Raw genomic sequence first — 26,597 nt, forward strand, 5'->3', positions numbered from 1 at the left:
TCCAGCCAGGATGGTGCTGCCTCTAGATGGGCATTTGAACATTAGCAAATAAGAGAGATGGTATTTACTTTGAGGACCATTTTACCTACACAATCAGGTGTAAAGGTCGGCCAGGGCCGTAGTCATGGCCGTGGACACCGGGGCACCTGAGCCCTGGCCTCACTTCACAGAAACACTACATTTCTCTTGTAGTTCACTTGCCTCTCTATTCCTGGCACCATCGAGGTCCACCCTCCTTTTCGTGGGGTCACCATTGGCGTTAGCTGAATGATCAGAGACACAGTCGAAGTATAATTCAAAATGCCATACTTTACTCTCGGAACTTCCCAGTAAATCCAGATCCAGTACAGCATTTACAGCAGTATTCACATTACACATCACTTCTTCCTTTCCTTCCTCACTCATTCTGTTGTATGGCTCGAGATCAGGTTGTACCACCCTGTACATTTTCCCGGTGTTCTTCCTGTGCTGGCTTCCTTTGAGAGTTCCCCCGGCTGTTTCGCCCCAGCCCTGAGGGCATCTGCCTGATGACCAGAAAAATGCCCACAGGAAAATTGCCCACACGGAAAATTGCCCACACGGAAAATTGCCCACACGGAAAATTGCCCACACATAAAATTACCAATTGTATCATCACAAAGTTTCAGATCTATGATACTTGACATGCAAGGTGAGGATGTTCAGATGATATGTGAAAAATGCACACAGAAAATTGCCCACAGACATGAATACCCACAGGAAAACAGTAGCGAGTTAAAGGCGAGATGCTCTGCAAGACAGAGTAGCATAGATCTATAGGTTAAATGCTCTGCAGGAAAGGGGGATAGTATGCAGGTATAGGTGAGATGCTCTGCAGGGCAGAAGAATAATCTAGAATTATAGGTGAGATGCTCTGCAGGACAAAAAAATAGTATAGAATTATAGGTTAAATGCTCTTCAGGACAGGGGGATAGTATACAGGTATAGGTGAGATGCTCTGCAGGACAGGGGGATAGTATACAGGTATAGCTGAGATACTCTGCAGGGCAGGAGAATAGCATAGAATTATAGATGAGATGCTCTGTAGTGCAGGAGAATAATATAGAATTCTAGGTGAGATGCTCTGCAGGACAGGGGGATAGTATACAGGTGTTGGTGAGATGCTCTGCAGGACAGGAGAATAGTATAGAATTCTAGGTGAGATGCTCTGCAGCACAGAAGGACATTTACTTCTGATTTTTGATGGCAGGAGTCATGATAATGTGCTGTTGGTTCTTGAACTACGTTGTCATCTTTTGTTTTGAGAATTGAATAGCACTCTGAAGAGCGATGCAGTCGGCATCTCCAAGTCACCACTGCGTTGGTAGTATGAAATGCAAGATATTCAAACCCCAAGTAAATCAGAACTTTGTTGTTCCTCTGCCTAGAATACTTTAGATGAACTCAAAATACACTTTTATTGAAAAGAAATTAAAAAATATGGGGATAGATCTATTAAAGTACATGCTTTAACTAACCAAAACACGATTGGCTGGCACAGCAGTAAAGCCATTGTTCACTGGGGTTGTACCCAAAGGAATGTCAGGATTGCCAATTGGAAACAATGGGGGTGGGGGAGCGCTGGAAGGAACATGTGAAATAATGTCAACAAGGAAACCCAGTGACTTCCATGGGCTCCACTGAAATACAATACAGCACAACACAGGCAGCAAAGAAAATGCAGGATGGATTTCACCACAGGTCTCTGGGCCCAGCTTACTTCTCTGGGTTCTACAGGTTTGGTTCACTCATACCTAGTCCCAGAGGACCGATGCTGTTCTTACGAGCTGTCAGTCCACACTCAGTGTGGTGTGTATGAGCCTAGAGACCTTTAATCAAATCCATTCTGCATTTTTTTTCATCCTATGCCTGCCTACACCTGCAGTATATGAGTATGATACATAACTACGTAGGATCTGTTCACTCTTACTCTTGGTAGTCATAAGTGGACAGGGAAGGAAGTGAAGGCGCCAGATTCACAGCCACTGAAATCAATAGGGGAGCGGCGCTGCTCTGGCACTTCCGGCTCCTCTGCTGGTCAGTGACATCACTATGGAGACACACGGGTCAGTGGGTGCTCTTGTCTGATGACCTGGCTGTCTTTTGAGAGCCCGCAAAAACCAGGGTTCATCCCACTGAACGCCTGCACTCGATCCCCACGGGTAGAACACCACTCAGACAACACAGGGTGAGGGGAACACACATTGGTAAGACTATTGGTTCACCAACAGAAAAAAACACAGAGGTGCAACGACTGTTTTGAAGGCCACGAGCAGGCACGGGGTTACAGATGCCTGCTTCTGCTGGATCTCCGTCCTCACTGAAGACGCAGATACAGATGACATGCATGGTGTTGCAGAGTCTCGTCGGGTCCCTGCACTGCGATACATGCTGCACTGAGACACATATGTGGCGCCTTCTCCTAAGGTGTATTGCCCCACCACCTAGGTAAGTTGGGGGCTCCTTTCCACACTCCAACACTCGCATCCCACACAACAGGGTAGTTCAGCACAATCACATTGAGGGCTCTCTCTCCTCCTAGACATTAGGAGTGCCTCTGGTGGTTCCCTGCTTGGAACACTGGATGTGCTGGGAGATGGGTGGAGTTGAGATCCATATAAAAGGTTGGGAAGGTTTTGAATTACAGGTCAGTCTGGAGGTGAGTCTGACGGGAGGTCAGGCAAGAGAAGGACAGTCAGTCAGGAGAGTCTGAGGACGGGTCTGAGGAGGAGTGCTGCAGCTGCCTCAGTGATCTGAGCCAGCTGGCACGGGAAAGGAACAGAAGGAGAAAGACGTAGAACTGCAACCTAAGCTTCCATAAGAGAGAGAAAGAACAGTGCGGAACGAAGGAGTAGGAGAACAGAGAGGAGACGTGGGTTGGAAGAGGAACCCTGCCTATAGGTTCTCAGCGCAAGGCCGAGGCCCGGTCCCTGAGGTTGTATGGACACTTATGGTTCTGCAGCAGACATCGGTGGAGTAGTTGGCTGTAAATGCATTACTCCCATCTAAGACTTGGGGCACAACAGCAACTGAATAGAGAGCCAGGACTCCGAAGAAGGGAGTCGCCGATAGAGGCTACAGCTGTCTGCCATATGAGTAGAGTTGTTAGGAACGTCTGACAGGAGGAACTCCAGAGTACCACGGTACTGGAGCTCTTCACACCTTAAGGCGCAATAGAGGAGTCGTTCAGGAAAGGTACATGTTGACGGAGTGTTGGAGAGGAGAATCCTGACTTGCCCGGGAGGTTGATTGAGTCTCTGCCCCGGAGGACACGGCACGGAGGCAGGCACCAGTGTGTACCACAGACTGAGTAAAGCTTTGGAACTGCAAGCCCTGGTGTCTTCCATTCATTTGTGCGCTAACACCGTCAGCACCGCTACATCTGGGTACCAGCATTTCTCACACCGCCTGCGCCTATCCTCATCTATTGCAATTACACTGCCCTGGGGTTACAGCTTCACCTGTGGGGAGCTACTGCTGCAACACACCATCAGCCCCAGAGGATCTGCACGCAGCATTGGCTTAACATCTTGCTTGCCAAACACCACAGGTGGCGTCACGAACTGTTCACATAAACTATATCACAAGCCACCATTGATTTGGGCGCCCAGGGCCACGGACCGGGTCACCGCTGCTGTGACACATTTCCCCCTGACACTAGCCCGGTACCGGGTGTCCCACGGCCCTGGGAGGGCGACCCACATGCAGTGGCTGTGAGCTGACTTCGGAGGTGCAGCCACAGGGAGCGGCGCATGACAATGACGCACACTCCGATGTCAGCTGACGGGCTGTACGGTGGATACAAAAGACACTGGGTGACGTGGGAGCAGAGGAAAGGTGAGTAGAATGTTTTTGTTTTTAATTATGCATTAGGGGCAGATTGGGGACACATACACTAGGATTGGGGACATGTAAACCAGGATGGGGACATATATACCAGGAAGTGGGCATATATACCAGGATGGAGACCATATATACCAGCATTGGGACATATACTGTATACCAGGATGTGGACATATTCACCAGGATGATGGGCATATACAGTGGGGAAAAAAAGTATTTAGTCAGTCAGCAATAGTGCAAGTTCCACCACTTAAAAAGATGAGAGGCGTCTGTAATTTACATCATAGGTAGACCTCAACTATGGGAGACAAACTGAGAAAAAAAAATCCAGAAAATCACATTGTCTGTTTTTTTTTCATTTTATTTGCATATTATGGTGGAAAATAAGTATTTGGTCAGAAACAAGCAATCAAGATTTCTGGCTCTCACAGACCTGTAACTTCTTCTTTAAGAGTCTCCTCTTTCCTCCACTCATTACCTGTAGTAATGGCACCTGTTTAAACTTGTTATCAGTATAAAAAGACACCTGTGCACACCCTCAAACAATCTGACTCCAAACTCCACTATGGTGAAGACCAAAGAGCTGTCAAAGGACACCAGAAACAAAATTGTAGCCCTGCACCAGGCTGGGAAGACTGAATCTGCAATAGCCAACCAGCTTGGAGTGAAGAAATCAACTGTGGGAGCAATAATTAGAAAATGGAAGACATACAAGACCACTGATAATCTCCCTCGATCTGGTGCTCCACGCAAAATCCCACCCCGTGGGGTCAGAATGATCACAAGAACGGTGAGCAAAAATCCCAGAACCACGCGGGGGGACCTAGTGAATGAACTGCAGAGAGCTGGGACCAATGTAACAAGGCCTACCATAAGTAACACACTACGCCACCATGGACTCAGATCCTGCAGTGCCAGACGTGTCCCACTGCTTAAGCCTGTACATGTCCGGGCCCGTCTGAAGTTTGCTAGAGAGCATTTGGATGATCCAGAGGAGTTTTGGGAGATTGTCCTATGGTCTGATGAAACCAAACTGGAACTGTTTGGTAGAAACACAACTTGTCGTGTTTGGAGGAAAAAGAATACTGAGTTGCATCCATCAAACACCATACCTACTGTAAAGCATGGTGGTGGAAACATCATGCTTTGGGGCTGTTTCTCTGCAAAGGGGCCAGGACGACTGATCCGGGTACATGAAAGAATGAATGGGGCCATGTATCGTGAGATTTTGAGGGCAAACCTCCTTCCATCAGCAAGGGCATTGAAGATGAAACGTGGCTGGGTCTTTCAACATGACAATGATCCAAAGCACACTGCCAGGGCAACGAAGGAGTGGCTTCGTAAGAAGCATTTCAAGGTCCTGGAGTGGCCAAGCCAGTCTCCAGATCTCAACCCTATAGAAAACCTTTGGAGGGAGTTGAAAGTCCGTGTTGCCAAGCGAAAAGCCAAAAACATCACTGCTCTAGAGGAGATCTGCATGGAGGAATGGGCCAACATACCAACAACAGTGTGTGGCAACCTTGTGAAGACTTACAGAAAACGTTTCACCTCTGTCATTGCCAACAAAGGATATATCACAAAGTATTGAGATGAAATTTTGTTTCTGACCAAATACTTATTTTCCACCATAATATGCAAATAAAATGAAAAAAAAACAGACAATGTGATTTTCTGGATTTTTTTTTCTCAGTTTGTCTCCCATAGTTGAGGTCTACCTATGATGTAAATTACAGACGCCTCTCATCTTTTTAAGTGGTGGAACTTGCACTATTGCTGACTGACTAAATACTTTTTTTCCCCACTGTATACCAGGATGGGGGACATTTTACTACATAATGAAAGGGGCAATTCATAAGTCTTTATAGAATTTAGAACACTACAGGGGCCCATACATTTAACCAACGTATGTGGGGGGGCAGGTCCAAATTTGGCACTGGGGCCCCTTCGGACTCCAGTTACACTACTGTAAAAACATACATTCTCAGCAAGTACACAAGGTGTTACAAGTGGCAGAATTTCACCTTGCTGCTGTGCCTTCTGGGCTTCCAGGACCAAATATCTCTGCCAGCAGCTCCCTGCTTTTGGTGGGCTCCCACTGAGATGAAAATGTATTAGATGTGACCTGCAGTCCCATGTAACGCCACAGATAATACAGTGATAGCTCCTCTGGATCACACTGCTCCTGGTTCTGCATGTGCTACTGTTTTGGGCTGGTGGGAGGAGTAAGGCAGAATCAGTGAGAGATGAGAGCAGACTATATCTATTGCTAATAATGAAAGACTGCTACAAACACAGAGCTTCATTTTTGCAGTTTTGCACTAGATCAGCTGTAAATCACAAGTTAATCACATATCATGTGAACATCCTCACTTTGCACCTCAAAAATCATGGATCTTAAACTTTGTGATGCTGCAATTGGCAATTTTCCATGTGGGCAATTTTCCGCGTGGGCATTTTTCCTGTGGGCATTTTTCAGGGAACCCATCTGCCCTTGTTAGAAACTGCCACATGATGAGTGAACTGCCCGTTTGTCCTGCCCTGTACTCCAATGTACAAGGTGGGCCATTTATATGGATACACCTGGGTGGGCCAACTTCAAAATGGCCACCATGGTCACCACCCATCTTGAAAAATGTTTTCCCCCTCCCATATACTAATGTCCCACAAACAGGAAGTTGATATCACCAACCATTCCCATTTAATTTACGTGTATCCATATAAATGGCCCACCCAGGTCTAACCTTATAAATGGCCCACCCTGTAGTTTCTCTCTTGAAACGTCTGCAGCTATAGCTATACTACTTGCACTGCAGCTGTAACTTTGTATTGATAATGTTTCTAACATTCTGGATGACTAGGCTCTCACTTCTTCATAACATTGTGGGGTATTTAACTTGCCCGGGCCAAAGGCCACCCGAGCTCTATGGGCGTCCTCGCCCCCACTGTCCCTAACCAGGGAGCTCCCTTCCTTTAAACTAAGTGACCCCTCCTATATTAACTATCTACATTCTCACTATACCCTCTATTGAGCTGTATACACCTCTGTGCCCCATCTGGTGGCCGACTAACAGTATTACGTTATGTTAGAAGGTACTGTATATATATTTATTAGCCTGATATACACATATTAAATAAAGGATTATAACGGAATTACGTAGCAATGAAATATGTATGCATATATACATACATTAGCAGCATAGGGAGCTTAAAGGGGTAAATCCTTCAACCCCTTACACAGGGATGAAAAGGAGAATTCCCCTATCCAGTGATAAGGTGATATAGAAACCCCATCAGTTTTTTTTCCATGGGTCGCCACTACTCTACATAAAACTCAACTATGGAACCCCTTTCCCTTTTTTGATGCTCACATGGTCATCTAAGTAGATGTAAAATGCAATATCATACCATTCACATTGCTATGCTACAAAGAATGGTAATAGTTATATGGTTTCCTTTCTGTTTGTAGGATTTAGAAATCTCCACATTGATGATCAGATTATCCTCTTGCAATATTCGTGGATGAGTTTGATGGTGTTTGCCATGGGATGGAGGTCGTATCAGCATGTCAGCGGACAGATGCTTTACTTTGCCCCAGATTTAGTATTGAATGAGTAAGTATTTAAGGTAGAACATAAGATCACATAGACCCCTATGATGCTGTAGGTTTGGATCATTAGAATTGTGTGAGATCCGAGTTGCAGATGCAGATTATGGACAGTTAAAGAGTAACTAAACTTTTTTTTTTCATTTAGTTACTGTCCAGGCATTGCAAAAGTTATACATTTCTGTATCATACTTCTTCACCTTACTTTGCTTCCTTCTCGCCCAGTCCTTTTTATATACCCAATTTATACTCCTTTAGAAGCTGCTTTCATCTGCTGCTCAGTGTTGAGGAATTTCACTGACTGCTCTCCATTCCAGTACTGAGTCAGGAGAATGACCTTACTAAGTTTATAAACCAAGCACTATTGTGTCTGAGCACCAGTTGAAAGCAGCTTCTAAAAGCATAAACTAGCCATGCGAAACAGCACTGCAGCAGGAAGTTTGGGAGAGAAAGAAGCAAAATAAGGTAGTGAAGCATCTTACAAAAATCCATTACTCTGCAGAGGTGGAGGTGAAAAAAAAAAGTTTAGTTACTCTTAACAGATCCAGTACACACAATAGAACCTATCAGCATCATTTTTGCATCTTTTTGATCCTAAAATGCAGACGTTTGTTTCCTCAGACAACGGATGAAAGATTCGTCTTTTTATGCCCTTTGCCTCTCAATGAGACAGCTGCCACAAGAGTTTGTCAAATTGCAAATCACCCAGGAGGAATTCCTCTGCATGAAGGCTCTGCTACTTCTGAACACAAGTGAGTAATGTGTATGTGCAGGGGCATGGGGAAAGAATTGGATTTTAATAAAAGATGGTGTCAACATGAAAAAAAATACTATTACTGGTGACTGCTGTCTATTCATGCGCAAGCTCTATGAGCTATGTGTTATTTTGTCAGTGCGCTGCAGACTTTCCTTTGAATTCCTTGCAAATTCGTATCTCAGCTGCAAAATCAGTATGGGTTACATAGAGTTTTGCAGATTCTCTGGCATGCATAAATGGGGTTTTGTAAATGCCCCATTTTACAGTTTGCTCAAAACGGGTAATAAACGAAATCATACTTTGAAAAGAGTCCTCCCGAGAGCTAATCCGGTCTTAACGAGCTGTCCACAGGATATCTGGATGATTGCTGGGGATACAATCTCCGAGGACCCCCACTAATTCTAAGAACAAGAATCTGAAATTCCCCTGTTGGGATGGTCATTGTGTCCGCGCATGCGCATCACTGCTCTAGTCATTGTCTATTGGACTGCTGGCAGTAGCCATGCACAGCACTCTGTTATGTTCAGCAGTACCATAGATAGTGAACTGGTGGCACTCATGCTGAATATTCCACTGGGGTCTCATGTTCCCAATTTAAAGGAGAGGTGGTCGCACATGCGCTGTGGCTCCATTCATTGTTTATGGGTGTGATGGAGATAGCTGAGCGGTTTTGCGGAATTGAAAGCATAATCAACCATTTCTAAGAGCATCTATAGGGTTAAGTATCTATAAGGTGAATGGCTGGGATCAGTGTTATCTCCGATCCCTGCCATTGCAGTATGTTTATCTGTTAAAGTTAGGATCCCATGGTGACATCTTGTTAAAATCTGAATTATACCTTAAAGTAATTATCCAGGGATATTTAATTTATTTTACTACGGACCCAAGAGCTAACAGCCAGGTAGTTGTTATCTACCGGCCTGTTGTGCCCGATGGCAATCACTTCCAGCACAGGGTGCTCCTGCCGGCGATTCAGTGACTTCCTCTGATGTCACATTTACAGAGCAGCAGCTTCTAATCCACCCCGCCTTGTTGACAGGGAATGACTGTTGACGGCATGCTGATTGACAGCCGGCTCCCCGCTACCTAACTGTGGGGAGACAGCTGTCCATCAGCATGACTTTGGCAGTCACGCCCCATCGACAGAGAAGCAAAGAAGAGGAAGAGCTACTGTGTTGACGTAGAGCAGCTGAATCGCTGGCAGGAGTGGTCAATGACAGCTCCGTGCTGGCGTTGGGTAGAACAGGCAGGTTGTTGCCTCTGTTAGCAGCTACATGCCTGTTAGTTTTTAAGCCCATAGTATAAAAAATGACCCCTTTAAAAAATACTATTCATTCCTCTTGCTTACATAGAAATGTTCTTTAATTTTTCAGTTCCTTTGGAGGGTCTTAAAAGCCAAAGTCTGTTTGATGAGATGAGGTCAAACTACATAAGAGAACTAGCAAAAGCGATCAGCATAAGACATAAAGGAGTTGTTGCAAGTTCCCAGAGGTTCTATCATCTTACCAAAGTTCTGGACTCCATGCATGAAGTGAGTGCGTCCTTATCGATACCCCTTAAAGATTGTGTGTCCTTGAAATTCATTTCATTGACATCTGGTGCAGAACAACAGAATAGAGAATCATAGCAATAGTAAGACATTAATAAATAAGCGAAACAACCATAAAAGTAATATAAAGGAATCACAAGACACCAGTAGCAGACTGCTGAGACACCTGAGAAGACATATCACTGGCATCATGTAGATGTTAATTCTGGTAACTATAAACGCTAGAGATGAATGGATCTGGCAAAATTGGAGTTTGCCAAATTGTGCAGATTTTTTCCTACTCGCAAGGGAGTAATTCTCCGCCAATTGAATGTTCCATATTATACTCTGGATTCTCTCCAAAACCCAGAGTATAAGAAAACGCACAAAAGACCCTAATTCCTCTCTTGTAGCCCCACTGCTCACTGCCTACCATCCAGTCTTTAGAGCCTCTTCATTCCATCGCCCACCACATTTCCGCCAATGTCTTCACTCTGGAATGGGACTTCCCAATGCAGACAGGCCTCAGATATCTCTGTGCATCGTGATAAAGCAATGTCGTAACGTCATGACGTGAGCTGTGACCATTGAGGCTTGGTTGCGGCCGGAAGCGTTGTTCTAAAGTGAAGATACTGGAGATGCAGCGCAAGACGGTGGAAAGAAGAAGTTCTGAGGCCGGGATAGCAGGCAGTGAGTAGTGAAACAGCCAACAAGGAGAGTGGTAAGGTGAGTATTAGGTTCTTTGGAGTTTTTTACCTTTTGCCAATAGTCTATGGTTAGCTGGGTTACATTTTGCTGAATTTGTGAGAAGCGAATTCAGAAAAAATCCATATTTTGTAGAATACACAATTTTTTGGTTTTTTTTAGAAAATTCTGGTAGAATTCAATTCCACTCAAATTAATTCATCCATCTCTAATAAACACTCTTTAAACTTCTAGCAAACACAATATGTGAGTGATGCCCCAATATACAGCCTCACGGTTCATGGATACACTGTATCTTTTTGATAATTTCTATAAGGACTCAAATTACTTTGTAAACAAATAAATTCAATCTAATATAATGACACAGAAGAAAAATCATCAACAGACGGCAACTTTCAACACAGCCACTGGATGTGGACACACAGAGCATAAACCTCTTCTGACACAGCATTGCAAAATCATGTACTTTTCAAAGCTGTTGATCTTGTGTGGAGACCAGGAAGGAGACAATTGTTATTGGCCATTGACCTATAAACCTCTTAATAGGGATATTTGTTAGGTTTGGGTCACCGAGGAGGAGAGCAAGCCCAAGCTAAGCCACAGAAAACCAGAGAGGTTGGTATCTAAGCGGATTGCAGACCCCTCATCCTATCCACACAACTAGCAGTAGCCGCGGAGCGTACCTACGATGATCCTAGACGCCTCGGCACAGCCGGAGAGCTAACTAAGCTTAAAGCAAGAAAGGGGATATCTAAACTGCCCCAGAGCAGACCCCAAAGGAATAGATAGCCCCCAAACATATATTGTCGGTGAGACAAGATGAAAACACAAACGTAGGTAGGAAAATAGACTGAGCAAACGATGGGGCCCACACTGACTAGACAGGACAGGAAAGGAAATACACTGTCTGCAATCACGCAAAAAACCCTGCAAAAAAGTCCAACACATCTGATGCAAAAAACACTGAAGTTGCACGACTTCGCGCACTATATCTGTACTCTGGTATATTCTGAAAGCAGAGCAAAAAGAGGCCAATCTAATAAGGGACAAAAAAAAACTGGAATGAGCAGTAACATATGGACGGTGATTCAGCACAGCCCCAGCCGGAGCTGGCTGACCACACAAAACTGAAATAGACAAAACCAGATCAAATGTAAACAGAATAGCAAATGAACACTTAGCTGAACATGCAGGGATTGAGCTGGAAACATCAGACCACAAGAGGCAGGAAGAAAATAACCAGCAGGGATAGAGGGAGTAAGCTGTCTTAAATCCCAGTCTGAAACCCCAGATCTCCAATCGTCGTCCTCAGGTGGCAATCCTCTATTAGTCAGATCAGCTCCATTACCTCCAGTAACCACCAGAGGTAGGCCAGAAAGCGAATTCACAACAGATATTACTGGGAATATCAATAATAACCCCAAAACCAAAATTAAGTCATGTAGTTGAAGTATAGGTAGCAATTTAGCAGTTGGCAACAACACATTTTGAACCTCACCTTTAAAGATGCTTGATTTTCTCCCTTGTGTTTTTTACATACCGTATTTTTCGCTTTGTAAGACACACTTTTTTCCCCCCAAAATTTGGGTGGAAAATAGGGGTGCGTTTTACAATGCAGATATACCTTATCTGTGCTGCCTCTGCGGGTGTCCAGTGCTTGCCGCCACCGCTCTCTGTCCCCCGCTGCGTGGGGGGCTCTGCCATTCCATCCATGTTTGCCTGTGTGGTGGATGCCTTCCGGGAAAATGGCCGCCACGCATGCGCAGATGAGATCTAGGCACTGAAATTTCGAGAGCAAATTGGATTATAAGAAGCACCACCATTTTATAAAAAAAAGTTTTTTCCTATTTTTCGCCTCAAATTTTGGGGTGCGTCTTATAATCCGGAGTGTCTTATAAAGCAAAAAATACGGTATTTGGACACAATTCCAAGTGTAGTGGGGCTCCATCTGACTGTAAAAGAGGACTATGTCCTACGTTTGTCTGAAGGTAACCTTGACCTCTGAATTCTACTTTTTATCTATTTCTGATTTTAGATGTCTAAGGAAATTCTTGGAAAAGAAGTAAGATAACAACAAGTAAAAAAAAAAAAAAAAAGCAAAAACTAAAAATAAAAAATATTGTGTTCTGCCTACATCTGAACAAGTGCTGCCCAAAACACATGCAGTCTAGATGAATTATATTCTGTAGTTTTAAAGGTGGCAATCAATGTTAGACCGGGGAATCCTGGAGCCCAGCAGAGAAAAAGATCATAGAATCATAGAATCGTAGAGTTGGAAGGGACCTCCTGGGCCATCTGGTCCAACCCCCTGCTCAAAGCAGGATTCGCTAAATCATCCCAGTCAGATGTCTGTCCAGCCTCTGTTTGAAGACTTCCATTGAAGGAGGACACACCACTTCTCGTGGCAGCTTGTTCCACTCATTGATCACTCTAACTGTCAAAAAGTTTTTTCTAATATCTAATCTGTGTCTCCTCCCATTCAGTTTCATCCCATTGCTTCTAGTCTTTCCTTGTGCAAATGAGAATAAAGATGATCCTTCTACAATGTGACAGCCCTTTAGATATTTGTAGACACCTATTAAGTCTCCTCTCAGTCTTCTCTTTTGCAAACTAAACATTCCAAAATCCTGCAACCTTTCCTCATAAGACAGGGTTTGCAGACCGGTCACCATTCTGGTCGCTCTTTTCTGAACTTGCTCCAGTTTGTTGATGTCTTTTTTAAAGTGTGGTGCCCAAAACTGGACACAATATTCCAGATGAGGTCTGACCAAAGAGGAGTAGAGGGAAATAATGACTTCACGTGATCTAGACTGTATGCTTCTGTTAATACATCCTAGAATTGCATTTGCCTTTTTTGCTGCTGCATCACTGTTGACTCATATTCAATCTGTGATCTATTAGTATACCCAAGTCTTTTTCACATGTGCTGTTGCTTAGCCCTATTCCTCCCCTTCTGTATATGCTTTTTTCATTTTTATTGCCCAGATGTAGTACTTTGCATTTTTCCCTGTTAAAAACCATTCTGTTAGTTGCTGCCCACTGCTACAGTTTATTTATACCTTTTTGAATCCTCTCTCTCTCTTCTCTAGCATTAGCTATCCCTCCTAGCTTTGTGTCATCAGCAAATTTAATCAGTTTACCCTCAATTCCTTCATCTAAATCGTTGATAAAGATGTTGAACAATACAGGGCCCAGGACAGAGCCCTGTGGTACCCTACTTGAGATATTCTTCCAACTGGATGTGCAGCCATTTACGACCACTCTTTGGGTCCGATCACTAAGCCAGTTATGAATCCACCTAACAGTTGCCTTGTCCATTCCATACTTAGTCATTTTTTCAATAAGGATTGTATGAGATACTTTGTCAAATGCTTTGCTGAAATCAAGATATACTATATCTACAGCATTTCCTTGATCCACCCAATCAGTGATTCCGTCATAGAAGGAAATTAAGTTAGTCTGACATGACTTATTAGTTACAAACCCATGCTGACTCTTTTTAATCACTTCATTCTTATCCAGGTACTGACATACATGTTGTTTAATAATTTGTTCAAAGATCTTTCCTGGTATAGAAGTCAGACTCACCGGCCTATAGTTGCCTGGGTCCACCTTCTTCCCCTTTTTGAAGATAGGAACAACATTTGCTCTTCTCCAGTCTTCCGGGACTTCTCCTGTTCTCCAAGAATTTTCAAAGATTATGGAGAGGGGTTCAAAAATTTCTTCTGCTATCTCCTTCAGTACTCTGGGGTGTAATTCATCTGGACCTGGAGACTTGAATACATTTAGGTTAGCTAAGTGTTTCCTCACTATCTTTCTGTTTATAGATATCCTGAATTCTTCTATTCCCTTAATAGCACAGTGAAGAACAGTTGAGGTTACATTTCCTTTCTGAGAGAAAACAGATGCAAAATAGGAATTTAAAAGTTTGGCCTTCTCAACATCCTGTCATACCATTTCATCCTGCAAAAATCCTATAGCATCTTTGACTTTTCTTTTACTTTTGACATATCCCCAAAATCCTTTATTATTGCTTTTGACATCTCTTGCAAGCCTCAATTCATTTTCAGCTTTAGTAATCTGATTTGTGCCCTGCAGGTTCTGCAGACCGCATTGTATTCTTCTTTAGATATGCCTCCCTCTTTCCATTTTATAAACATTTCTTTCTTCCTTTTTAGCATGTGCTTAAGTTCTGTGTTCATCCGTCCTGGTTTCCTTAAATGCTTCCTATTCTTCCCTTTTTTCGGAATTGTTAACAATTGTGCTTTGAGAATTTCATTTTTCAAGATTTCCCATCCTTCCTGGACATTTTTGTCTTTAAGGATATCCAGCCATTGGATCCCTCCAATTCTCCTTCTGAATCCCTTAAAATCTGCCTTTCTGAAATCTAACCTTGACGTCTGAGTCTTCACAGGTATTCCTCCTCTAGTTATCCAAAATTCTAAAATAGCATGGTCACTACCTCCTAGGGTCCCAGCCACTTTTACCTCCTCAACCATTTCCTCCTTGTTTATGAGGATTAGATCCAAGGTAGCAGTTCCCCTTGTTTTCTCCCCTACCTTTTGGAAGATAAAGTTGTCAGCAAGAGAGGATAAGAATTTTCTTGACCTGTTAGTTTTGCCTGAGAGAGATTTCCAACAAATGTCTGGATAGTTGAAATCTCCCATGACAACTATGTCATATTTTTTGGAGAACTTGGCCATTTGATGCATAAAGAGTTCATCCATATCTTCAGCTTGCACAGGCGGCCTGTAGTAAATGCCTACAATGGTGTCATTTCCATTGTTCTGTCCTTGTATTCTTACCCAGTTTCCACAGAACTCCCAGTCTCTGAAGCTTCAATCTCTGTGCAGATATACGCGTTTCTAACATACAATGCGACACCTCCTCCTCGTTTATCAAGTCTGTTTCTTGCAAATAAGTTGTATCCTTCTAGTCTTGTATTCTAATCATGTGTATCGTCCCACCAAGTTTCAGTGATTCCAATGACATCATATTTCTTTTCCTGTGTTAGTAGTTCCAATTCTCCTTGTTTGTTGCCCATGCTTTGTGCATTAGTATAGAAACATTTTAGTTTGTGATTGGTTTCTCTTTCTCCAATATTTTTATTAATTAGATTCTTTTGTCTTTGTTCTTCCTTTCCCCTTCTAATAGCAGAGTTCTCAATAGCATTTGTCAGGTGTATGGCTTTTTTTGGTCTTTCACTTCCCTTCCCGCATTGTTCTAGTTTAAAGCTCTCCATACAAGTGTAGCAAGGAGACTTCCAAATACTTGTTTTCCTGTCTTCGTAAGGTGCACCCCATCTCTAGCAAGTAGTCTATCGTATAGGTAATTCACTCCGTGATCCAGAAATCCAAATCATTGCTGACGGCACCATCGATCTATACCCTCCATCTATACAGAGCATGTCTTCTTTTGCTTATAATTTGCATCATAATCTTTGCTTCATTACGATCAAATAAATTATTTGTGATGATCCCATATGTAAAAGATCCTCATGGCAAATCATTGGCTCCAATTTTGGCTTAAAAAGTGCTCATCTTCTGCTGGACTTTTGGGGTTGTGTTTTTCTTTGGGGACTCAAAATGTACAACCTGTCATCTTGGATACAAAGTTGTGGAGTCCGTGATCATGAGGTTGCAACCCTAAGGGCTTGTGAAGACGTCCATAGTTTTGGTCCATGTATGGTCCATCAAAACATTGGATCGCTCTCGGTCCAGTGTTATTCAATGAGGCTGTGCCCATGTCAGAATTTTTCCTCGCACCAAGTGGTCCGAGGAAAAAGATCTCAGGATACACAATTTGACTACAATAATCGTATGGCACTTATCCATTCACGTCTATGGGTCTGTGGAAATTATCGGACCTCACTCAAATGACATCCGTCAATAGGTTAGAAGGAGTTTGTGGATAGTCTCCTCGCTGCCGACAGGCTTTAAGACATATATCCCAGGGTAGGAAAATGATGGTTTATTTTGATGCATTTCGAAGTACAAAGTTACTTCTTCTTCAGGAAAAACCACATGTATCGAGGCTCACGTCTCTGCAAGATAAATTGACATGCTGCGGTCTGGAAAGATGCGCCACATGTCAGTCTCCACAGGTGAGCCGCGAGCATCTGTGCGCTAATAGTGGACATGGGATTTCTTGAAATCCCATCCACTATGCTGTAACATCTGGACACTGCGGGTTGGATGCTGCGCAAGTACACAGCGTCCAACCAGCAGCGTTTACGGACCACGTGCACCTACCCTTAGAGTTTTCCTGTCTCTACAGGTTGTAACCGCCATCAGTCTCTGCCAAACTCTCCCCCTCCTGCCTCCTGCTATAGTATCCCCATGCAGCACAAAGTGGAAGGCAGCAGGGGAATAACTCAGCTGACTGGACAAACTGGGAAGGGAAAGGCTTCTACATAGGTGAGTATAATGTGCTGTGTGCATCCATCCCTCATGCATACATCCCGCCCTCATCCATCCACACATACATCCATATAAACATCAGTATAGACTGAGGTTCTACAGGAGCTGAGGTGTATTATGTGGTATATATGTAGATATACACACACACATCACTTTAGACACTTCACCTCACAATACGCATATGTCAGGGGTAATGTGAGGTTGCCACTGGTCTATTTTTGGACATACTGGAGGTGGATCCCTCTAATATTAAAACAAAATATATTTGATGGTGCCCTCCTTCTCTGCAATATAATGTGAGGACATGTGTCGCTCTAACACCACTGTGTCTGGGATGTTGGGACATGTGAAGCTTTGTTACTGTAGAGGTCAGCCAGGGCTGTAGTCATGGCTGAGTTCTTCGGGCCTTGTGTGCTCTGGCCTTCCAATACATACAAATCATGTTTCACTTTCGGCTCACTTGCCTCTCCGTCCCCTGTGCCGTCAGGGTCTATTCTCCATTCTTTAAGGTCACCTCCGGCCACTTCTGAATAAACAGAGACACAGTCAAGGTGCAACTCAAAACGTAAAACTTTACTTTCTTGACTTTGCAGCACATCCAGATTCTTTACAAAATTATCGACAGCTTGTACGTTACATTACTTCGTCTTTCCCTGCACTCCTGTCCTTGTCACACTGCACGTGCCTGCGTCGAACCATTCCCAACGGCTCCTCAGCATCCTCCCTGGCCAACCTCACTGCTTACGGGTGTTCCCTCAGCCGTTTCACCCCTTATCTGAGGGCATCAGCCCAAGCAATGACCTGCCATATGGTGAGTGACCTGCCCTTTTGTGCTGCGGTGACTTCTCCTGAGGCCCAAGTTCCTGTAGCTGAATCTGGATGGCTGGGCTCCTGCTTAAATGATGCGGGGTGCTGAGTAGCTCAGGCACTTAGCCCACCCAAGCACTTTGGGCTACCTAGCGCTGACTGACTCTAACCAGGAACTATTCCTGCCTTCCTCCTCATTTAACCCCTCCTATGTTAACTATTTACTGTCTATCAGATTTGGTCCTATACTATACACGATCATGTCTCCATCTAGTGGCGTAATAAAAATAATACGTTCTCCCTATATTACACCTTAGAAATATATATACATAGCAGCATTATGTAATCATCTTTACAGCATTACAAGCCAACAATATATATACAATTATACACACTAAACCGGGACATGTTCGGAGGTTCAGGACAGCTTCTGTGACCCCCTTACACTACCACTGTGGATGTGATGTTGGGACATGTGAAGCTTTGTCACCACTGTGAATGTGATGTGGGGACATGTGAAGCACTATCACCACTGTGGATGGGATATGGGGACATGTGAAGCTCTGTCACCACTGTGAATGTGATGTGGAGACATGTGAAGCTCTATCATCACTGTGGATGTGATGTTGAGACATGTGAAGCTTTGTCACCACTGTGGATGTAATGTGGGGACATGTGAAGCTCTATCACCACTATTGATGTGATGTGGGGACATGTGAAGCACTATCACCACTGTGGATGGGATATGGGGACATGTGAAGCCCTATCACCATTGTGGATGTGATGTGGAGGCATGTGAAGCTCTGTCACCACAGTGGATGTGATGTGGGGACATGTGAAGCTCTATCACCACTGTGGATGTGATGTGGAGACATGTGAAGCTCTATCACCACTGTGGATGTGATGTTAGGACATGTGAAGCTCTGTCACTGGGTCGCCCTCCCAGGGCTGTGGGGTACTCGGTACCGGGCCGGTGTAAAGGGGATGTGTCATAGCAGCGGTGACCCGGTCCATGGCCCTGGGCGCCCAAGCAATGGGGGATGTAGTTAATGGTAGAATAGTTTGTGACGCCACCCGTGGTGTTTGGCAAATAAGATGTTGAGCCAACGCTGCATGCAGATCCACTGGGACTGATGGTATGGTGCAGCAAAGATGGTGTAGCTCCCCACAGGTGGAGCTGTAGTCCCAGGGCAGTGTAGGTGCAATGGATGAGGAGAGGTGCAGAATGGTGTAGATGCTGGTACCCAGTTGTAGCGGTGCTGAAGGTGTTAACGGCGAATGAATGGAGGACACCAGGGCTTGAAGTTTCAAAGCTTTACTCACAGTTCGTGGTACCCACTGGTGCCTGCCTCCGTGCCGTGTCCTCCGGGGTAGAGACTCAATCAACCTCCCGGGCAAGTCAGGCTTCTCCTCTCCAACACTCCGCCAACATGTGCCTTTCCTGAACGACTCCTCTATTGCGCCTTTTAGTGTGAAGAACTCCAGTACCGTAATTCTCTGGAATTCCTCCTGTCATATCTTCCTAGAACCTCACTTGTAGGACAGACAGCTGTAGCCTGTATTGGGGACTCCTCTCAGAGTCCTGGCTCGCGAATCGGTTGCTGTTGTGTCCCAAGTCTATAATGAGAGTAAGGCGTTAGTGGCTCACTACTCCACCGGTGTCTGCTGCAGAACCATAAGTGTCTATACAACCTTGGTGACCGGGCCCCGGCCTTGCGCTGAGAACCTATAGGCAGGGTTCCTCTTCCAACCCACAACTCCTCTCTGTTTTCTTACTCCTTTGTTCTGCGCTGTTCCTTCTCTCTCTCTTATGGAAGCAGAGGTTGCAGGTCTACGTCTTTCTCTTTCTCTTCTCTTTCCCGTGACAGCTGGCTCAGATCACTGAGGCAGCTGCAGCACTCTTTCTAAACCGAACTCAAACTGAACTCAAAACAAACTTCAGAACTGAACTCCTTCTCACCTGACCTCCCATCAGACTGACCTACAATTCTCAACTTTCCCTCTATTTTATGCTAACTCCACCCACCTCCCAGCACATCTCGTGTTACGAAGCAGGGTTCCACGAAGGGTGCTCTGCTACCCCCAGCCTGAAGCTGCTAGGTGGACCTACTGAACTATCCTGTGTGTGGGATGTGGATGTTGGAGTGTGGAAAGGAGTTCCCAACTTATCTAGGTGGTGGGGCACTACACCTTAGGAGAAGGTGCAGTACCTCTGTGGCGACTGAGCCTCAGCGGTGCCACATCACCACTGTGGATGTGATGTGTGGACATTTGAAGCTCTATCATCACGGTGGATGTGATGTGGAGACATGTGAAGCTCTATCACCACTGTGGATGTGGAGTGCACCAATTGCGCTGCTTTCCACAGATGAGGACACAATAGCAATACTGGAGTGATAACAGAGGTCAGTGTAGTGGCAGATACTGACAGCCAATGAGTGTGTAGTGGGTGGACAGAAGGTGGTGCTGGACACTGGGGCTGGGTGGTGCTATCTCTGACTATCAGGTTAGATAATACAGCACAGGGAGCTGTCAAGTTTGGTAGAGCAGCAGGTAAAGTGGGTGCAGGGAATGGAGTGAAATTCAGGAGGAATCAAAGACAGAAACAAAAAACAAAATTTATAGGGGTGTTGTACATCACAATACAGCAAGGGTTAGAGTAAAAAAAATTTGGATTTCAGGGTCGATCAACCTCTTTAAGGCTTTATTCACATTTCCGTTTCACATGTGTGTGTTCTGTCCATTTTTCAAACAAAACAAACGGACCAATAGAAATCCATACAGACATCCATTTTAAAAATGGATCCGCGTCTCCGCTCCACGAGCCTCAGCGCTATTCTCATCAGTTTTGCGGAACACACTAAACCAGTAAAGTCTACGGGGATGTGTTAAAAATGGATTAAAAACTGGAAACAGAGAGACTTTGTACTTCAGTTTTCCATCCAGGGATCCAGTTAGATGAACACACAGGTGGGCTGCTTTGTTGGAGTAAATCAATTCTTCAGAAATGATAATGAGAAGAAGGATTTTTTTTTTATACAAGACGCATTTCGACACATTTATAAAGTGATAAAAGCAAATGTCCTTCAGTTTTCCATCCATGCTTTTATATATTTGTAACTGATCCATTGTTGAAAACCGATGGATAAATAAAAGTTCAGATTATTAAGGAAAGGGATGATAGAATATGAATAAAATTAATAGATTAAAATAGTAAAATAGAAATGTGGGTGCACTTGTTAAAATTTTTGTTTTTTGCACAGTAGCCTGGCAATTATACTCAGGTGAGACTGTGTGTTGAGCTATAACCTTATGCCCAAATATCTATATTATCATATGCAGCCATATGGCATGCCAAATTGCCAGATAGTGACAGTAGCCAAAGTCCCTGTTCATTAATTTTTATTTGGCTACTATTACACTTGTGTAGAGTTGAGCAAAAGTTATATTCCTTCTGCTAATTGTTGTCAATGTACAAGTCAGCATTCAGCCAGTCAGCGCTGTATTCCCAATTTAGGTGCGTTGTGATCTCCTTGTCAGTCCCTATAGAATAATGCACTTACACTATGTAGCATGTAATATTGAGTGCGCTATGAACGCACTGTCACTCCCTATAAAATGAGACACTGACACCCTGTATATGCTTAAAAACAGACGAGAGCACCATGTGTGCATATTCACTCTTAATACAGCAGTAAAGAATCAACCACTCAGTGTGAAAATACACTACCAGCGTCCTTTCATTCACTGTTAACATACATGAACTTTCTGGTACGCTGTAAGCGCACTGTCAATAGCCGCAGCATAGTGTGATAATGATGTTATTATAGGTAACAGAGTTAAAAAGCACGTTATAAGTGTACTCTCAGTTAAGGTGTGTTTCGCCGACCCTAGTGGGCCCTTGTAGAAGCTGGCAATATTAGCGAAACCCGTGTTGGGACTACCATGCCCTGACCTAACATAGGCACAGATCGATCAAGGAACTGCATACAGAGCCTATGGCTTTTAATACTGCCAGCCATTAGCATTGAGTAATGCACAGCTCATTAATCATCAATTAGAATGAGTTCATAACAAACATCCATTGTGAATACAGCGCTGACTGGCTGAATGTTGACATGTATTTTGACAATAATTAGCCAGCAGATCTATGAACAAGGAATGTCATTTTTGCTTTTCCTCTACACTAATGTAATTATAGCCAAATGATAATTAATGAAAGGGGACTTTGAATCCTGTCTCTATCTGGCAAGTTTATTTGACTTAAAGGGCATCTGTCAGCAGGATCAACCCTCCTAAGCCATTTATATGGGCATGTAGGTCATGAGAAGCTGAATAAAATGATACCTTGATATCTGTAATCAGAAGAATGATTCCTGAGAAATTCTGTTTTTTTTCTTATATGCAAATGAGAGATCTCTGTTCCAGAGGCGGATCTTCCCTAGATATATTTTCAGTTCATTTACATATTTGAAAAACGTAGATATCTCAAGAACCGTTCATCGGATTACAGATATCAAGTTATCATTTGATTCAGGTTTCTATGACCTACATACTCATACAGGTGGAGTAGGTGGAATGAATCTGGACATATATGTTAGGACATATACAGGGGTTGGACAAAATAATGGAAACACCTGGAAACATCAACAAAAGTTAGTTTAATATGGTGTAGGTCCACCTTTTGCGGCGATTACAGCTTCAATTCTCCGAGGTATGGATTCATACAAGGTGTGAATTGTTTCCAAAGGAATTTTAGCCCATTCTTCAGTTAAAACACCCTCCAGTTCTTTGAGCGACGATGGCGGCAGAAATCGACGTCTAACTTGAATCTCTAAAACCGGCCATAAATGCTCAATAATGTTGAGGTCTGGGGATTGTGGGGGCCAAATGAGATGCTCAACTTCATTACAATATTCCTCGTGCCATGCTTTAACGATTCTAGCTGCATGAATTGGTGCATTATCATCCTGAAAGATGGCGTTCCCCTCCGGGAACAGTGCTTGAACCATAGGATGCTCTTGGTTGCCCAAAATGCCGAAATAATTGCGGCTGTTAATTCTTCCATGAAGGGATATCATTGGCCCGGCAGATCTCCACGAAATAGCACCCCAGATCATCACAGAACCTCTGCCATGTTTTACGGTTGGGAGAAGGCAGTCTGGATGGAATGCTTCTTTCGGCTGTCTCCAAACGTACACTTGGCCGGAGGTCGGAATAGCTTAGTTACTCACCGATAACGGTGTTTCTCGGAACCCATGACAGCACCGCGGAGAGAGGGGATCCGCCCTTCAGGGACAGGAACCTACAGATAAAAAGGGCGGTACCTCTCCTCAGCCTCCAGTTGGTTACAGAGCATCAGAGGGTCTCCAGGACCCCTGTCAGACAACAACATTGCAACAACATTTTTGAAAATGGAGAAAAAGGTACCTGAGAGCCTGGGTGACCTCCACGACAATCACCCGGGCTCAGTCGCTTGCTGGTCAGTGGACAGGAGGGGCAATCCTTTTTCCAATGTCCGGAATCACCACAGTGAAAACAGCAGTTTCCCAAGCGCCGTTGTCTCTTTTCTTTCTCCTTGACGTCGATGGTTCCCATCTCCATGGTTTCCAATGTAGGACTGGCTCCCCTTCCTTGGGAAAATAACGGGTTTCAATCTGCATCACTCCCCTGGCCCGTAGCCTGCGATCCATTCGGACGGCTTGTGTCATAGCATCCTCCAGGGAATCAGGCGGAGGGTGGTGAGCCAAGGCACCGTTCAGACAGGCCTCTACGGAACAAACCTGGAGGGCGGCATCATTCCAGCAGACCTCAGCAGCCCAGCGTCTGAACTCTGAGCAAAACCACTCGGCTGAGTGCTTCCCCTGGCACACACTCATCACCCTGTCCTCAGCCATACGCATCCGATCAGGCTCATCATTAATATGCCCCAGGGCCTCAAAAAATGCATCCACAGTCATACGATCAGGGGCAGTGGTCGGAAGGGAGAAAGCCCAAGCCTGGGGAGCTCCCCTTAACAGAGACATAATGACCCCCACTCTCTGACTTTCATCCCCAGAAGAGTGTGGTCCCAATGAAAAAAAAATTCCCTTTTATCTCCAGAAAAGGTATCTGGTAACTCAACCGGAGACTCAGGGGAAATTAATGTAACATCCCGAGCCCCCGATGATAAAACCCCCTGCACAGTGTCAGTGATCAACTGCTGAGACTGAGCCAGGGCGAGTTGTTCTCCCAGGAGTCTCTGAGACATCTGAGTCAGGTGCTTTACCTGCTCAGAAAGAGCATGCATAGGATCCATCACACACACAGGAGAAAGGGAGCAGAGAAAAAAAATGGTAACGGTCAGTTATAATGTCAGGACTCTAATGTCAGGACCCTATCGGCATCAGCAAACTGCCAAGCCAAGCAGGGTGACTTACCCACACTATGGGAGAGCGGGGGGTCCAATACAGTAGTGACGGTTCAAGCAGACAGGACCTGCGGCACTGAAAATAGTAAAGGAGTCCCAGGACCTAGATCATGTGACTTCAGGGGGCGGGGCTTAGCATCCTACTGCTGCAGATGATATAATGTACCTACTGCAGGGAAACTGTAGAGGAGGAGAGAAAAACGCAGGTCAGACAAGCGAGGGTGTGTACACGGAGAGGGCTGTGCGGTACCAGAGGGACGAGCAAAGAATAGTCAAGTCAGAGGCAGAGGGTCATACACAGAGAGGTAGCGCAGTACAAGAGGGACAGGCAGAACTCGTAACAGGGACAGAACCGGGTCAATACCAAACAAGCAAGCATGATATCAGGCACAAGGCACATGTACACACGAGGTCAACTAACTCAGCCGAGGGCAGGAGTATAACTGACACCGGACCTAGGTCAAGTGAGCATTAAATAGCCGCCCTCTGCCAGAGAGGCAGAAACAATTAACCCCTGTCTGACCAGGATGGGCCAAAGACAAAGCCCATCCTGGATCATGACAATTGCTTATTTATCAGAAGCACCGTGCCTAAACGGAAACACTCTACAAACAGTAAAACGTGCTCACCACACTCGTGAAGGGGAGGGGAATAAGCGGGTGCTGTCATGGGTTTCGAGAAACACCGTTATCGGTGAGTAACTAAGCTATTCTCTCTCACCCATGACAGCACCACGGAGAGAATTATAGAGATTGGTAGATTAGGGAGGGACCACCGCCTGAAGGACCCTTCTCCCGAAGGTCAGGTCAGACGTAGAGCTTAGATCTAAACGATAGTGTCTGTAAAAGGTTGAAGGTGATGACCAGGTGGCCGCCTTACAGATTTGTTCCATCGATACCTCAGATCTTTCAGCCCATGAGGTCGCCATCGCTCTTGTGGAATGGGCTCTCAACCCTTTCGGGATGGTATTTCCACTGGATGAATATGCCAGGGCAATCGCATCCCTAATCCACCTTGCCAGGGTACTCTTAGATGCTTTGAGTCCCTTCCGAGGTCCCTGAAAACACACAAAGAGAGAGCCTTCTTTCCTATATTTTTTGGTGGCCTCTAGATACTGCACTAGGCACCTCTTCACATCTAAGGTGTGGAACTTTTCTTCTCCCTTATTTTTAGGATTTGGGCAGAATGAAGGAAGGACTACCTCTTGGGACCTATGAAAATGTGATGACACTTTTGGTTGATAGGCCGGGTCAGGTTTTAAAATGACCCTATCCTCTAGAATCTTTGTGAAAGGTGGCCCTGCTGATAAAGCTTGCATATCGCTCACCCTGCGAGCTGATGTTAGTGCCACCAGAAGCACTGTTTTTAAGGACAGGATTCTTAGGGATGCTGAGTGAATAGGTTTGATCGGAGGGCCTGCTGGTGTGGATAGTACAAGATTTAGGTCCCATGATGGTAATCTTTGATTAGCTATCGGCCTGGTTACGGCCTTAATAAATCTTGCCACCCAAGGATTACCTGCCACATCATGGTTATAAAGGGCGCCCAAGGCCGCTACTTGCACCTTTAATGTGTTGACCGCTAGACCCTGTTCTAGGCCCCTTTGTAGAAATTCTAGGATTTTATCAATGTGAACCCCGTCCTGAACCTTTACCCCCGAAGTGGATAAGAATTTTTTCCACATTCTCTCATAGGCTCTCATCGTAACCGCTTTCCTACTTTTTTGTAACGTAGTTATCAGGTTCTCTGAAAAACCTCTGTCTCTCATCGCCCTCTCAATTTCCATGCTGTTAAATGGAGGTTCCCTGCCTGAGGGTGTAACACTGGGCCCTGCGATAGCAGGTCCGGGAGATCCGGTAGGATCCATGGGTCGGTTACCGAGAGCTTTCTTAGCCAGGAGAACCAGGTTCTTTTGGGCAAGAAGGGGACTATTAATATCATTCTTGCCCCGTCCTCCCTGACTTTTCTTAGCACTGCTGGGATCAGCATGATCGGGGGAAAGGCATATGTTAGGCTCCGTGTCCTTGGGAGCATGAAGGCGTCCAGAGCTAGAGGATTCTCCCTGGGGTCTATGGAGCAGAAAGTTTCCACTTTTTTGTTTCAAAAGTCGGCGAACAGATCTATGTCCGGGGCCCCCCACATTTTTACAATCTGCCGAAAAACGGACCGCTTTAGGACCCATTCCCCTTGTCGTAATTGGGTGCGACTCAGAAAGTCTGCCCTCTGATTCTCCGCGCCCCGGATGTGTAGTGCTGACAGAGATAGCAAGTTTGCCTCTGCTAGTTTGAGGACTCTGGAGGATGTGTCCATTAGGGCTTGGGACCTGGTTCCCCCCTGATGATTTATATATGCTACTGTGACTCGATTGTCCGAAAATATGCGGACTTGATGACCTCGGAGCAGGGGTAAGAAGTGGGTTAATGCGTAGCCCACTGCTAAGAGCTCTTTCTGGTTCGAGGAGGCTTCTAATTCTTGACATCCCCACACACCCTGGGCCACTTCGTTGT

At 44.8% G+C, this 26,597-nt stretch overlaps 1 protein-coding gene across 1 annotated transcript in view; it reads left to right on the forward strand.

Annotated features, from left to right (window-relative positions):
- PGR (progesterone receptor) overlaps positions 1 to 26,597 on the forward strand; it is a 132,670-nt gene that overhangs the window by 99,909 nt on the left and 6,164 nt on the right. Inside the window, exons 5-7 of the mRNA XM_073582940.1 lie at positions 7,328 to 7,472; positions 8,087 to 8,217; positions 9,596 to 9,753. Of these exons, the coding sequence (XP_073439041.1) occupies positions 7,328 to 7,472; positions 8,087 to 8,217; positions 9,596 to 9,753 (434 nt within the window). The remainder of the gene's footprint in view (positions 1 to 7,327; positions 7,473 to 8,086; positions 8,218 to 9,595; positions 9,754 to 26,597) is intronic.

Source organism: Dendrobates tinctorius, unplaced genomic scaffold (assembly GCF_039654945.1).
Source record: "Dendrobates tinctorius isolate UK_male_01 unplaced genomic scaffold, ASM3965494v1 ptg000075l, whole genome shotgun sequence".
Classification (NCBI taxonomy): Eukaryota; Metazoa; Chordata; class Amphibia; order Anura; family Dendrobatidae; genus Dendrobates; species Dendrobates tinctorius.